The sequence below is a fragment of the Eptatretus burgeri genome, chromosome 10, assembly GCF_056783735.1.
Source record: "Eptatretus burgeri isolate ZD-2024b chromosome 10, Ebu_testis_v1, whole genome shotgun sequence".
NCBI classification, from domain to species: Eukaryota; Metazoa; Chordata; class Myxini; order Myxiniformes; family Myxinidae; genus Eptatretus; species Eptatretus burgeri.
Genome location: NC_140970.1, coordinates 82,700,039 through 82,714,991, shown reverse-complemented (window position 1 = coordinate 82,714,991; position 14,953 = coordinate 82,700,039). Strand labels below are relative to the sequence as shown.

General features: G+C 42.6%; 1 protein-coding gene across 1 annotated transcript in view; it reads left to right on the top strand.

Annotated features, from left to right (window-relative positions):
- STAB2 (stabilin 2) overlaps positions 1 to 14,953 on the top strand; it is a 426,796-nt gene that overhangs the window by 152,638 nt on the left and 259,205 nt on the right. Inside the window, exons 21-23 of the mRNA XM_085899123.1 lie at positions 1,245 to 1,331; positions 9,002 to 9,113; positions 10,335 to 10,515. Coding sequence (XP_085755249.1) covers positions 1,245 to 1,331; positions 9,002 to 9,113; positions 10,335 to 10,515 — 380 coding nt within the window. The remainder of the gene's footprint in view (positions 1 to 1,244; positions 1,332 to 9,001; positions 9,114 to 10,334; positions 10,516 to 14,953) is intronic.

Sequence of the window (14,953 nt, the reverse complement as noted above, 5' to 3'; positions counted from 1 at the left end):
ATGGTGGGTGTCAAACATCCCAATATCATCTCAATTTATCTTTCACAAAATTAGGCCATTGGATGATGTATTCTGGCCATATTCCAAAGCCAGCCCTGGCCTATCGCCGAAAACTTTAGCAGAGTCAGGTCTCCAGTCTCAAAAGTAACATGCACACATGCTACCAAGACCCATACTCCCTCGACAATGTGACAGCATGCGTCTAACGATGAGACTTAAGCACGGAATGTGAACACTCAGTTATCAAAGGAAAAGGGTCAATATTAATTTGAGAGCCAGTATCTTCTCCAATGTTCTCTAGACACCAGCTGGTTTTGCTTTGAAATTGAACCGAAACATTCTTATTTTAAAAATAGACAGCTTCACTAAAAACAGTGATTGCTGTGGAACATTTAATATTTAGAGTAGATTTTGATATTTAGCAAAAAGCACTTAAAACTAATATGATCACAATTTTAGTGCTTTTTGCGGAGCTTACATTTAGAAGAATGTAATTAGCAAGCAGTTTAAGACAATGGGAAATGGCATGCACATGAAACTTCCCAAACAAAGTCAGAAAGTGCCCCACATCCCCCATCCCCTCAACCCCACCTTTTCAACCCCACCCCACTTGGCCACAACAGGTTAATGACCTGATGCACTTCCCTGGAATTTTAGGCGTTAATTAATCGACACGATAGCTCGGCAGATACAAGGATATGACTAAAGTACTACTTCTCCCGAGAGATCATTTTTGAAACTGCACATGCGTGTTATTTTGGAGCGGTGAGAATACTGGATCGTTGTCCGACAGGCTGAGGGTTCAAATTAAACTGAAGGCAGCCATGTGACAGATCTGTACTTGTTAACTTCTCGAGATGAGCTATTCGAGAAAATTACCCTGTTACTCAGTGCATTGCAGATAAAACCCATTGAACTCACTCATGCCCTTTGGGGAAGAGGTCATCTGTCTCTTCTCTGCATGTGATGCCACTCGACACGCCATGATTGACTCTTTGGGCAACTTTTGATTGGTCCAAAAATGTGACCAATTTAAGGCAGTGCTGTCTCTGAATATCATACCGCTGTCTTTGAGGATGTGGTCCAAACACACACAGCTTCATGAGATCATGAAGTGCCGTACTTCTTGTATTTCACTCGGGTGTCGCAGAACACTTGCGGGCAGAAAAGTTGTCAAAAGATATGATTGATGTAAATTCCCCTTTTTTGTCACTCTCATCATTGTTATATTTGCTTTCCTGCAGACACCTACTTGTTGCAAAGGGTTCCACGGGCCAGATTGTCTCCCTTGCCCCGGAGGATTCGTGACACCGTGTTATGGTCATGGTCAGGTGAGATATGTGGATATTTAACTGTTGAAAAAACGATTCTCGATGTTGATCTTACCCAAAGGGAAATAGTTAAATGTTCAAGAGGATTATTAATTTGCTGCACAAAAAGAAAAACAAAGGTTAAGGCACATGGGACCAAATATGAGACTAGGAAGATTATTATAGCCTGTTTAACAGTAAGCTGAGAGTGGGGAAGAACAGTAAATCAACACTCCATATGGATAAAATTGAGTGCATACCGTTAGGATATGCAAAGAAATGTGGAATTGAACTGACTAAGAAAGGCGGTCCTATAAATATGAGACTGGAACGGCACTCGGATGAAAGCATTACCTCTGCCAGGCTGAATAGTTTACGATTTGTATCACACTGATCTGAATCCAGACCTTAACCAACATCTAATTGGCTTGTTATTGTCACCTACCTAACTCATCCACCAAGTTTTTTCATAACTCGTCAACAACTTTTTGAGATATCATGCTATATATCGTTTTGGACGTTTTTGGTCCATGGTGAGAAATCACTTAATAAATAAAAGAAATGATGGTATCCGGATTTGGATCTTCACCAGAATTGAAGCAACTAATTCTTGGGAGACACTCAACCTGTTCACTTTGTTTCACCCAAATCCGTCCACAACTTTTTGAGATGTTGTGCTATATATCGCTTTTGGCTCGATCACTCAATGATGAAGAATCACTTTAAAAATTCTCGGATTTGGATTCACATCATTTTGTCCTTGTCACAATTCCAACCTCTCCACCAAGTTCCGGCTGAATCCATCGATAACTTTTTGAGATACCCTGCTCACAGACAGACAGACAAATGAAAAAAACACTCATAGAGTGACAACTTGACGAAACGGAACGGCACTCGGTGGATCACGTACCTCCACCAGGCTGAATAGTTTACATTTTGTATGCCACTGATAGGTCGGATCTGAATCCTGACCTTAACCAAAATCGAATCAGCTTGTTCTTGACACCTAACCAACTCATCCACCTAGTTTTGTCATAACTCGTCCACAACATTTTGAGATATCATGCTATACATCGTTTTTTGCCCAATCTCAATGGTGGAGAATCACTTATAAAATTATCATATCTGGATCTGGATTTGGATCTTCACCAAAATCGAATCAATTTGTCCTTGTCACACACCCAATATGTCCACTAAGTTTAACCGAATCCGTCCACAACTTCTTGAGATAATGTGCAATATCGTTTTTAGCTCCGCTTTTGAGATATTGTGCTGTGTATCCTTTTTGGCTCCATCTCTCAATGGTGAACAATCACTTAAAAAAATTTAACATATCCGGATCCGGATTCGGATTTTGACCAAAATTTAGCGTTGCTGTCCTTGGCCGGTCACCTACACACAAAAAAAATCATAACTATTGCTTGAAAACTGTGGCCAAAAATTGTGACAAACAAACAGACATACAGAGACAGACAAACGCAAAAGACCAACAAACATGGCAAAAATATTTTATCGCCAAGTAACAAATATAACCTCTGTCCACCTTCATTGGCAAAGGTAAAAATGGGAGGAGTAAGAACAAAGAAGAGCAAATATGCTCAACTGAGGCATGAAGAGATATTAAAAAAAAACAGGAAGTAAGCCGGGTGTTGGCTTAATGGTTCTGGTGGCTGGCTTCAATTCTTAAGGTCTTGAGTTTGAGCCTGCCTGTTGTGCTATGAAATAATACCACATCAGTTGACTCAGCCTGTCATCCTTCCGAGGTCAGAGAAATGAGAGCCAGTGTACTTGTAGTAGGGGGCATTGCTTCAGCGGCACAGCTGCGCCCTCAGCCAATGATGCACGAAGGAGGAGGCATCAGCTTACATGTCTTAGAACCTCCTCTGCTGCTCTTCTACATCCTCTCTCTGCCCTTTTCACCGTGTCATCTGTGCTAGGTAATCATCCATCTGCCTGTAAATCAGCCAACATCACTACATTACATGAAAAGGTGCAAAAACTGATCCCCTTAACAGACCTTTCAGCTTACTTCCAATCTTCAGCAAGGTTATGGAATCCATCATCATAATTGATATGAAATCCTTCCTTAAGGCCCAGTCACACCTTGACGTTTTAGCCAGGAAAGGCAACGTATAAAAATGTACGTAAAACGTTGGCGTACGCTGAAGTTTTGAGGTTTTTTTTAAAGTTTTGGTCGTATTCATAACGTGTTGGTCGTATGCATAACGTATTAGTAACGGGCATAGAACGTTTCGTTGTGTTAAAAAAAAACTTATACCAACGAATGCTTAGCCTGTTGTCGGCGTTCACAACCTATGCCCAACGATAGTTTAACTTCGTCATAGCGCGCTGCACGTATCGCCGACGAACTCGTGGCGTTCTCTGTTAAAAACCTGCCGCTCGCAGATTTAACTCATAACCGCCTGAAAATTGGAAGTGTCAACATCGCAGTCACACCTTGACGATTTAGCCAGCGTATGCCGACCAATGAAAAATGTGTCTAAAACGCTGGGACACGTCGAATACGGTATGGGTAAGTTGTGTATACGTTAGGAGCACGATGAAAAACAATGAAGTACGCTGGCATATTCCGTGGTACGTCTAGTACGTCGTGAAATTTCCAGCATGCTGAAAATTTTACGACGTACTCGACGTATGGCTCACAAGTTCCGCATACGCTGGCATAAGTTCTCGGCACGCTCCGCAATCGTTTACACACGTCGGCCAAACGTTACTTGTAAGTTACTCATAAGTCGAAACATGTCGAGGTAATGTTTAGCGTACCCGAAACTTAATGTTTAACCTACGAGTAACGTGCTATGAACCTATGAGTAGCGTGCTTTGAACCTATGTGTAACGTATCTCAAACGCACATTGGCGTATGTAGACGTATTTGATTGACGTCTTCCGGACGACCACAGAACTTACTGAACGTGTTTCTAACTTACAGCTACCGTATAATGGCGTATTGGCAGCGTTCAGGGGAATTGGTATATACAAATGGGCTTCACAAGAGGAACCCGTCAGTGTTCCAGACTCCATGTTGAGTAGATGTCAATGGCAGTAGTAGTAGTAGTAGTAGTAGTAGTAGTAGTAGTAGTAGTAGTAGTAGTAGTAGTAGTCGTTGTTGTAGTAGTAGTTCGAGAGAATTTAGTGATGTCGATGTTAGTCGTAGTAGCAGTAGTAGTAGTTCGAGAGAATTTAGTGATGTCGATGTTGGTAGTAGTAGTTCGAGAGAATTTAGTGATGTCAATGTTAGTAGTAGTAGTAGTAGCAGTAGTAGTAGAATTAGTAGTTCGAGAGAATTTAGTGATGTCGATGTTAGTAGTAGTAATAGTAGTGGTAGTAGTAGTAGTTCGAGAGAATTTAGTGATGTCGATGGTAGTAGTGGTAGTAGTAGTAGCAGTAGTAGTGGTTCGAGAGAATTTAGTGATGTCGATGTTGGTCGTAGTAGTAGTAGTAGTAGCAGTAGTAGTAGTTTGAGAGAATTTAGTGATGTCGATGTTGGTAGTAGTAGTTCGAGAGAATTTAGTGATGTCAATGTTAGTAGTAGTAGTAGTAGTAGCATTAGTAGTTCGAGAGAATTTAGTGATGTCGATGTTAGTAGTAGTGGTAGTTCGAGAGAATTTAGTGATGTCGATGCTAGTAGTGGTAGTAGTAGTAGCAGTAGTAGTGGTTCGAGAGAATTTAGTGATGTCGATGTTGGTAGTAGTAGTAGTAGTAGTAGTTCGAGAGAATTTAATGATGTCGATGTTATTAGTAGTAGTAGTAGTAGTGCGTGAGAATTTAGTGATGTCGATGTTGGTAGTAGTAGTAGTAGTAGTACTTTCAAGTAACGTGTTGCAAAGTGTGAACAACGTTCGTGTAGCGTGCTTACAAAACGTTACTCATAGGTAAGAAATAAGTTTCGGGTACGCTAAACATTACCTCGACGTGTTTCGACTTATGAGTAACTTACAAGTAACGTGTTTCATCGTGTATCAATGATCGCATAACGTGCCTACAACTTATGGCCAGCGTAGCGAACGTGTGAGTCATACGCCGGCATACGTCGTAAAATTTCAAGCATGAAAAAATTTGAGGAAAACCCAAAAGTTCAACGTTTAAAGCCAGCGTACTACGACGTATGGCAGTGTTTTTCAGCATGCTCTCAATATGATCAAAACTTACCCATAACGTATTCGACGTGTACCAGTGTTTTACACAAATTTTCCAAAAATTGGCATAAGCTGGCTAAAACGTCAAGGTGTGACTGAGCCTTTAGCCCCAACAACCTCATCTCAGATCATGAATTTGTTTTCAGACCAGATCACTCTACCTTGGTCATGCTGCTGATACTGACCCTACAATGGATGGAGACTCTCAATGTCAGACATGAGATCAGGGCTATCTCTCTGGACATAACTCATGCTTTTGATACAGTCTGGCATCCTGCATTGCTCTCCAACTCTCTGCCTATGGCATTCAAGGCCAACTGCACTTGTGGTATACTGATTTCCTCCACTCTCATAGCCAACGTGTGGCACTCAACAGCCTGTCATCTCTCCTCCCTGTCAAGGCTGGAGTGCCCCAAGGCAGTGTTCTGGGCCCAGTCCTATTCCTGGTCTTCATCAATGATTTCTCTGACTGGAAAATCCTCTTTATCTATTTTCTGATGACTCCACCCTCTCCCTTGAGATCCTTCATCCTTCAGACAGGCAAACTGCAGCCTCTTCTCTCTCTTCAGACATTGACAAAATCACAAGCTGGCCAAACTGTCTTTCAATCCTGACAAATCTCACACTCTCACTATCTCTCTCCGAAAGGACCACTTGGCAAACCTTCCCATCTACTTTCTTAACAAGGCCTTAACAAGAGCCAGCCGCCAACTGGGCATCCTTCATCATACAAAGTCCTTCCTTTGCACACGTGAACTTACACTGATGAGCCAAAACATTATGACTACTGACAGGTGAAGTGAATAACATTGATTATCTTGTTACAATCGCACCTGTCAATGGGTGGGATACACTGATGAGCCAAAACATTATGACCACCTGCCTAATATGCTGTTGGTCCTCCATGTGCCACCAAAACGGCGCCCACCCGCCGAGGCATGGACTCCACAAGACCCCTGAAGGTGTCCTGTGGTATCTGGCACCAAAATGTTAGCAGCAGATCCTTCAAGTCCTGTAAGTTGTGAGGTGGAGCCACCATGGATCGGACTTATCGGTCCAGCACATCCCACAGATGCTCAATCAGATTGAGATTTGGAGAATATGGAGGCCAGGGCAACACCGTGAACACTTCATCATGTTCCTCAAAGCATTCCCAAATAATGTGTACAGTGGCAGGGCACATTATCCTGCTGAAAGAGGCCACTGCCATCAGGGAATACCATTGCCATGAAGGGGTGTACCTGTTCTGCAACGATGTTAAGGAAGGTGACACGTGTCAAATTGACGTCCACATAAATGGCCGGATACATGGTTTCCCAGCAGAACATTGCCCAGAGCATCACACTCCGTCCACCGGCTTGTCGTCTTCGCACAGTGCATCCTGGTGCCATCACTTCCCCAGGTAAACGGCACAAACGTACATGGCCATCCACATGATCTAAAAGAAAACGGGACTCATCGGACCAGGCGCCCTTCTTCCACTGCTCCAAGGTCCAGTTCTGACGCTCGTGTACCCATTGTAGGCGCTTTCAATGGTGGACAGGGGTCATCATGGGTACTCTGACCAGTCTGTGCCTACCCAGCCCCTTATGCAGCGGGGTGAGACGCACTGTGGAACACATTCCTCCCCGTGACCACCATTAAAATTTTCTGTGACTTGTGCCACAGTTGACCTTATGTTGGTTCGGACTAGACGGGATAGCCTTTGTTTCCCTCACGCATCGATGAGCCTTGGGTGCCCAACACCCTTTCGCCGGTTTGTGGTTTGTCCCTCCTCGGACCACTGTCAGTCGGTGCTCTCCACTGCTGACCGGGAGCACCCCACAAGCCTTGCCGTTTCAGACATGCCCTGACCCAGTTGTCTGGCCATAACAATTTGGCCCTTGTCAAAGTCACTCAGGTCTTTACTCCTGCCCATTTCTCCTGCATCCAACACATCAACTTGAAGAACTGACTGTTCACTTGCTGCCGAATATATCCCACCCCTTGACAGGTGCCATTGTAACAAGATAATCAATGTTATTCACTTCACCTGTCAGTGGTAATAATGTTTTGGCTCATCAGTGTATATCCACCAACAAGACCTTCATCTGCAGCTTGATGGAGTACTGGTCTCCCATCTGGGCTGGCTCCCCTGCTTTACATCTTGCTCAGTGTGACGCTGTGGAAACCAAGGCCTTCAAGATTATTGAGATCTCCCATGATGAAACTGAGTTTATGGGTCTGTCACTTTGCCATCACAGACAGGTCGGTGGTCGCTTTATCTCCTACTGCCTCCTTTCTGGTCTTGCACCCTCTGCTTTTCTGTGCGTCATCCTCAACCACCACCCCCACCCCCCCCCCAAGTTTCTGCAGGGCACACATGATCCACCATCAACTCTCTTCTCGTGAAATTACCTAAATCCAGGATCACTGCTGACCTCCACTCATTTGTTTCTCTTTTTTGTCCCCACCTGTGGAACCAACTCCCACATTCTCTTCAATGTCATTCTTCAAAACAGCTGTTCACCAGCATCTCATATCTTCCCCCATCCAAAACCATGATCTTTTTGACCCCCATTAATCTCCCCAACCCCCACACTCCAATCACTCCATCCAAATTTCCAGTTTTCCATCCTTGGAGTTTTCTTGTGTATTCATTTTGTCCACCCCATGCATCATCTTGTGCACCCCGTGCATCCTCTGCTTGCTCAATTCCTCCCCACCCTCATTGTTTGTCCAAGTCTCCCTCTATATTGGCCTTCTTCTCTGCTGTTGTTGTTTTCCCCCTCTCTATACTGTTCCTTTTACATGTATATCGACTGTTCCGTACGTCCTGATCCATTCTTGTGTACCAGCTCTTCCACGAGCCTCGATGATGCATCCATCCATTGGGAATATACTCTGTGCAGAGCGTTGGTGCTGCCTAAACAGTCTCCTTGGCTATTGGGTACTATCCTGGACGGGTCGCCTCTCCGACGCCGGATACCAGCAAGCTGGTACTCATTTTGCCGACCTCGGAAGGATGATTGGCTAAAAGTCAACCCCACCTGGTATTAATTCAACAGCCAAGCGAGATTTGAACTCAGGACCCGAGGATCCCAAGTCCACCACTCTCGGCCTCGACACTGTATCCAAAAAACTCGTCCAATTAATTTTTCGTACTTCCTTCATTTCCATGAGTCCAATTTTCCTTTAGGAACAGAACAATTACAGTAAACCATTTGGGAATTCCCGCTCTTTCGTTCAAATGCCAAAAAATTAGTTAAAAATACGATTTCACTGACAAATTTTGTGCTGGCAACGGCAAGTTAAAATTATCTGGTGAGCAATACCGAGTCACTGAAAAGGCACACACAGGGCATGTGTGAAAGACCTCGTTAGCATTCGTACATCATTTGGCAAGCACACTTTTGAAGGCGAAAGCTGGCCATATTGCTTGACCTGAGAGGCGTCCTCATGGTTGACTTCTTTTTTTTTTGTAACAATACACAAATATCAAACTCAACGTTACCAGGGATATGATGATGAGCTGCTTATATTCCTCTATGTCAGTGTGTAGATGGACATGAAGGAAATGGCACGTGCTTGTGCCGCAAGGCTTTCGTCGGCTCAGCATGCCATGTTTGTGCCAGGCCAGACCGCCATGGACCCAACTGTGACCTCAGTGAGTTGAATATGATATACAGGTAGTGGATAAAATATAAGAAACACCAATGTAAAATCACTTAATGGGGTGTTGGTCCACCACGTGCGACCAATACGACCTGCATGTGCCATGGTATGGAGTCCACGAGCGTCTGGAGTTCTATAGGAGGGTTGTGGTAATATTCTTCCATGAGAAAGTCAATCAACTCGCACCCTTTTGATGAAGTTGGAAAACGCTGTTTCAGGCGTCATTCCAGAATATCCCATAAATGCTCAATTGATTTCAGATCTGGTGACTGAGAAGGCCATGACGTATGGATAACATCAGCGTCATGCTCAAACCATTGGGCAATCGCATGTTCTCTCTGGATGGTGGCATTGTGGTGGGATTTCCTCTTGCAGCCATGCTAGCCATAATTATATGGGCAACCTTCCATGTGCAGCATTTTTATACATCGCTCTAAACATGCTGGGATTTTATTTGCTTAATTCACACATGAGCTGAACATTTTTTTTTGTCCACTACCTGAACCTCATAAATTGCTTAGTAGTGGGGCAACTTAGCATAACAATTGTGCATTTTGTGAGGAAAGCACCAAATTTGGCACACTACTAGCCTCGCATATTATGAACAGATATGGATATTGGGCCATCTCAAAATTTTTGATGGCAGTGGAAAATGGCTGCCACAGCCATCAGCGGCTGAATTTGAGATGGCCCGATATCCAAATCTGTTCATAATATGATAGGCTACTAGTGTGCCAAATTTGGTGCTTTCCTCACAAAATGCACAATTGTTATGCTATATTTAGCTAAGTTGCCCCACTATAGACCTTGCACACATCAATAATGTGTGGAACACACTTGTAACTTTTGTTTTGCGCTCTGTTTCTTGCTTGAAGTGAAGATCTACATACTGTAATCGAGCCGATAAGAATCAATAAAATTATTTATTTTCATCGGTTGAGGTGAAGAGTTGTCGTTTTATTTAATAAAACAAAAGGATATTCTGAAAATATAATGTACTCATTTAACAGGAAAATACAGAGTGTTGCTGTAATAATATCACAAAGGCAGTTTATTCGTAGAATGCACAAGGATTGAACTCCAGGTCCCACATTTGTCCTTGCAAATTGACATGTGTTCCCCAGGTAAAAGGGAGGGAATGTTGTTCTGTACTTTGCACAACAATGTTTAACCTCCTTCGGGATAAAAGTTCGTCAATTATTGGCGTGTGCAGAATGCCCCTGCTTACATGGTGAATGCGACAACCGACCAGGCAGTGGTGGAGCATGTCGGATTGGCTCGTGCCAACAAGGCCTTATGGGCCAACTATGTGACCGCAGTACAGTGTCATGTGGTCCCTCTGGAAGGTTCTGTCATGTGCATGCTGAATGCCAGTCAAGGGAAGGTGACCTGCGGTAAGACCTTTTTTGATTTTCAGAGTTGTTCTCGGTTAACATTCACCATTTTGTTCTTGTAAATATCAAAGTAAAGTGAAGTTAATGTGACTTAACTTTGATAACTTTGACAAGGTACACCCATCGAACATGTACAGGTACTGTATGCCCCATCATTGTGTTTAGGCCTTAATGACATGGATATCTGGAGGGCAAGTACGCAGTAACTTCAGGATATCTGTTTTCACATCCTGATCACTTTGATATTTCACACCACCCAGCTGCTCTTTGAATGATCCAAAAGGATCAAAATGAAACGGTGACATATCTGGACCATGGGTGAAATAGTTATATCATCATTTCCCATCCCAACCTAATTCTTTCTTGTCAAATGAGAGTGACTTTGGAACTCCCCTCACTCTTGCCTGATTGAATATCAACTGCAGACAAACATTGATTCTACATGTCCTGTAATTCGCAGTTTTAACGCAATTTGACGACATTGCACTGATTGGCCAAAAGCACTTGTTCAAGATGTGTATTGTTTATGAGAGTCACAACTCTTGGAGGGATGTGAACACGTTAATAATCCATTAACAATTTGCATCTATTTTCAACATGTGACACTACATGGTACGTATTTCGAATCTCCAGTGAACTGCAGATGGTTTGACATTTTCCTTTACCTCAAGCTGAATTACACAATGCTGTCACAGAACACATTGCACACTTTCTTTTGCCATCTTGAGAATACCCAGAATGTTTTATGTACACTCATTTGTCTATACCAGTACACCAGCTCCCTACAGGAGTGACAGGAAGGGTCATGTTGTTATCCTTTCTGAGGTACATAGATGATGGTAGATCTCGTCTCGGGTCCATTCTTCTGTGGACATGATAACCAGAGAATGCCTCAAAGATGTCCGGATTCCTCCAGATTTCCTTCAGTTTCGTGTTAAACAGCAGTAGTGACTTCAATATATATATATATATATATATATATATATATATATATATATATATATATATATATATATATATATATATATATATATATATATATATATATATATATATATATATACTGAAATGCAAAAGAAACTTACCACCTTTTAAACCTTCAAATATCAACAATAACACTGCGTGTAGTAAATGTGTCAACTTATTTGTGGACAATAGTGTCCTATCTGTCAGACAAAACGGTCACAGATGGTCACTTGAACCTTCAATGGTCACTTCATAGCACAGCTGTTGAACAGCCGTTTTGACTGTCAGTGATTAGCCAAGGGGTACGGGATGATTTTAATGAGCTGCACGTGACGTCTTGATATTGGCTTTAAAAAGGCCAGTGCAAAATGGGAATTTCAATCAACATGCCACGATTGCCAAGGGATCAACAGCAGTGTGCCTTGGGCATACTGCAAGGCAGATTGAGCTACCGTGAGGTGGCACGTTGCCTTGGCTGTTCACACCAGACTATATCGGCCCTGGTGGACAGAGACACCCTCCACAACTCTGCAGATGACAGACCTCGATCAGGGAGGCCAAGAGTCACCACTGCAAGGCAGGACAGGCAGATGGTCCTAAGTCAGATGGCTTCAGACATTGAGGACTGAGTGGGACAGAATCCAGCAGCAATCCATCCAAAGACTGGTAGGCAGTATGCGCCGACGATGCACTTTGGCCTGTATCCAAAACTGGTGGCCACACACGCTATTGAAAGCGGACTGACATTGCACCCGGTGCTGTTCTGTACTGTAGAACAAACTTATGAGATGGTGCATCTTGGTCAAAAACTTGACACATCATCAATAAAATGCCAATGTTTCAATTAGCAATTGTTGGTTTGTTTTATTTTGAACTGTTACAATTTTATTACATTTCAAACAAGTGATAAGTTTCTTTTGCGTTTCAGTATGTATATATAAATATATATGTATGTATCTGTGTATATGTATATATACATATATATATATATATATGTATGTATATATATATATATATATATGTATGTATATATATATATATATATATATATATATATATATATATATATACAAATATATACATACATATATATATATATATGTACACATACATGCATATGGATGGATGACGTGTCGTTTTCGACCTTGTCGATTGGTTCACGACATCTGTTTCAATCGCATCAATTTTGTTCTGTCCGTGTTCTTGTTGCGTTACATTCATGCAAAAAGAGAACCAATTCCTGCGCAGTGTATTGATTAAAGTGGTGTGGGGTTGCGCACGTCCTACCACACTCACTATGCTTCGAAATCCCTTGCCTGGTGGCAAGCATTGTGGTGGAGCAGATAACAAGATCAATCGTTCAAATGATAATACAAGCATGAAACTTATTTTATTATTTATAATAATAAATTATATACAAGAAATATTTATTTTATGTCACTTTATGAGAAAAAAGTGTGAGCCACTTGAAATTCCAACATGGCCGCCATTTTCCAAGATGGCCGTCAGACAACCACCGAAAAATAAGAACAGATAACAATAACAATCGTTCAAAGAATGATACAAGCATGAAATTTGGCAGAAATATTTATTTTAAGTCACTTTATGAGATACAACTGCAAGCCACTTAAAATTCAATATGGCGGCCATTTTCCAAGATGGCCGCCATGTTTTTCTGCCCTGCAATGTTCATTGTTCTGATTAGTTCTGACAAGAACAACTGCATAGTGGGGTACAACTTAGTTCGTAACGATAGCATTTGCACCTTCCACTACATTGTGTCTTGCATCCGCATTTCGTTAACTCCTGGCAGCTTTTAGCTTTGGGAGCAAGGGCAGTCCAGAAAACCTTCCACGAGTCATCTTCTTTGAACCAACCCCACTCGAACGGACACTGAGCTTCTGGCTGGCGGACTATTGCCTGGCTCCAAATGTGTTCTGCTTGATATGCAGCTCGCTTGGCATGTTTGATGAGTGCTCCTTGTGTTGGTGGAATTGAATCGTATGACCTCTGCTTTAGTGCAAAGAGAGCAAGCCATGCCTCATTCACTGACGCAACTGAACTTGATCTGTCATACAGCAGGACCACAAATTTCTCCAGGATTTCTAGATCAGATTCCTCAATCTTTGATGGGCACTGACTGAGTTTCGTGAAGATTACTGATGCTTCATCACATACATTCCATGTCCGCCATGCTGTCTTTTTCCCTTTGCCATTGAAAGCTGATACAACATCACAACCGGTGAAGGCATGGAAGAAGAGCATATCCCACTCGTTTTCTCTGGTCCTATGGCAGACATAATTTCATGGATAGGGATCCATCTCCTGTGATCCCCTTTGCCAAATGCAACCCACATTTTTTCAAGACCTGTTGCTGCAAGCGAAGGCATAAGGGATATGGCAATAACTACAATGTCCATGTCATTAGCTTCAATTACACTGAACAACAAATTTCAAAAAAAAATTTTTACTGGAGATGTGTAAAGTGATTAAGACTAATTTGGGTATGCTGATTTCAAAAATCATGACCGTTTTGCTGTATCACGTCAGGATTTTCAGGAACAGAAATATTCCCATTGCCTAGAAGTCAGGATTTCAATGAAATTTACATATGTCTTTAACATGTCTATTTCGTACAATTGTTGTTAACTTGTGTTATATTTCTTTCTTTCAGATAAAGATGAGTAGGCGTTCCTGTACCAATCATCCTGACAACTTCTGTTATGTCTGTGGTCGGTATACCAAAAAAAGATCAACAGCGAAGTATATCTACAGCAGTGAAAATGAAGGCCGCCTACTTTCACTACTTCGGGTGTAAGGTGGGGGACCAAGAACAGAGCTGGGCACCACACATCTGCTGCACAAGCTGTCACACAACCTTGACTCAGTGGTTGGTGGGCAAGCGCGCGAGCATGCCATTTGCGGTGCCCATGATATGGCGTGAGCCGCAGAATCATCATGATTATTGTTATTTCTGCTGCACAAGCATCGCCGGCTTCAACAAGAAGACTAAAGGTCACATCAAGTACGCTAACTGCGTCTCTGCTCGTAAACCTGTGCCTCATGATGACGAGAACCCCGTTCCAACACCTCCAGCTGATCAGAACATAGCTGTAAGCAGTGGTGAAGAGGATGGTGATGATGAACCTTTTGAACCCGACACTCAAGAATCACACCTTCTGAACCAGGGAGACTTAAATGATCTTGTTAGAGATCTCTCGCTGTCAAAGGCGAAGGCAGAGCTGCTTGGATCAAGGCTGCAGCAGTGGAATCTACTTGAACCTAACACCAAGATATCCTTGTTCAGAGCACGTCACAGAGACATGGCTGAGTTCTTTGAGATGGAAGACACGATGACATTCTGCAGTGACATCAACGGTCTGTTGAAAGAACTTGGGTGTGATCACGATCCTGCAGACTGGCGCCTCTTCATCGACTCGGGGAAGAACAGCTTGAAGGCTGTTTTGCTCCA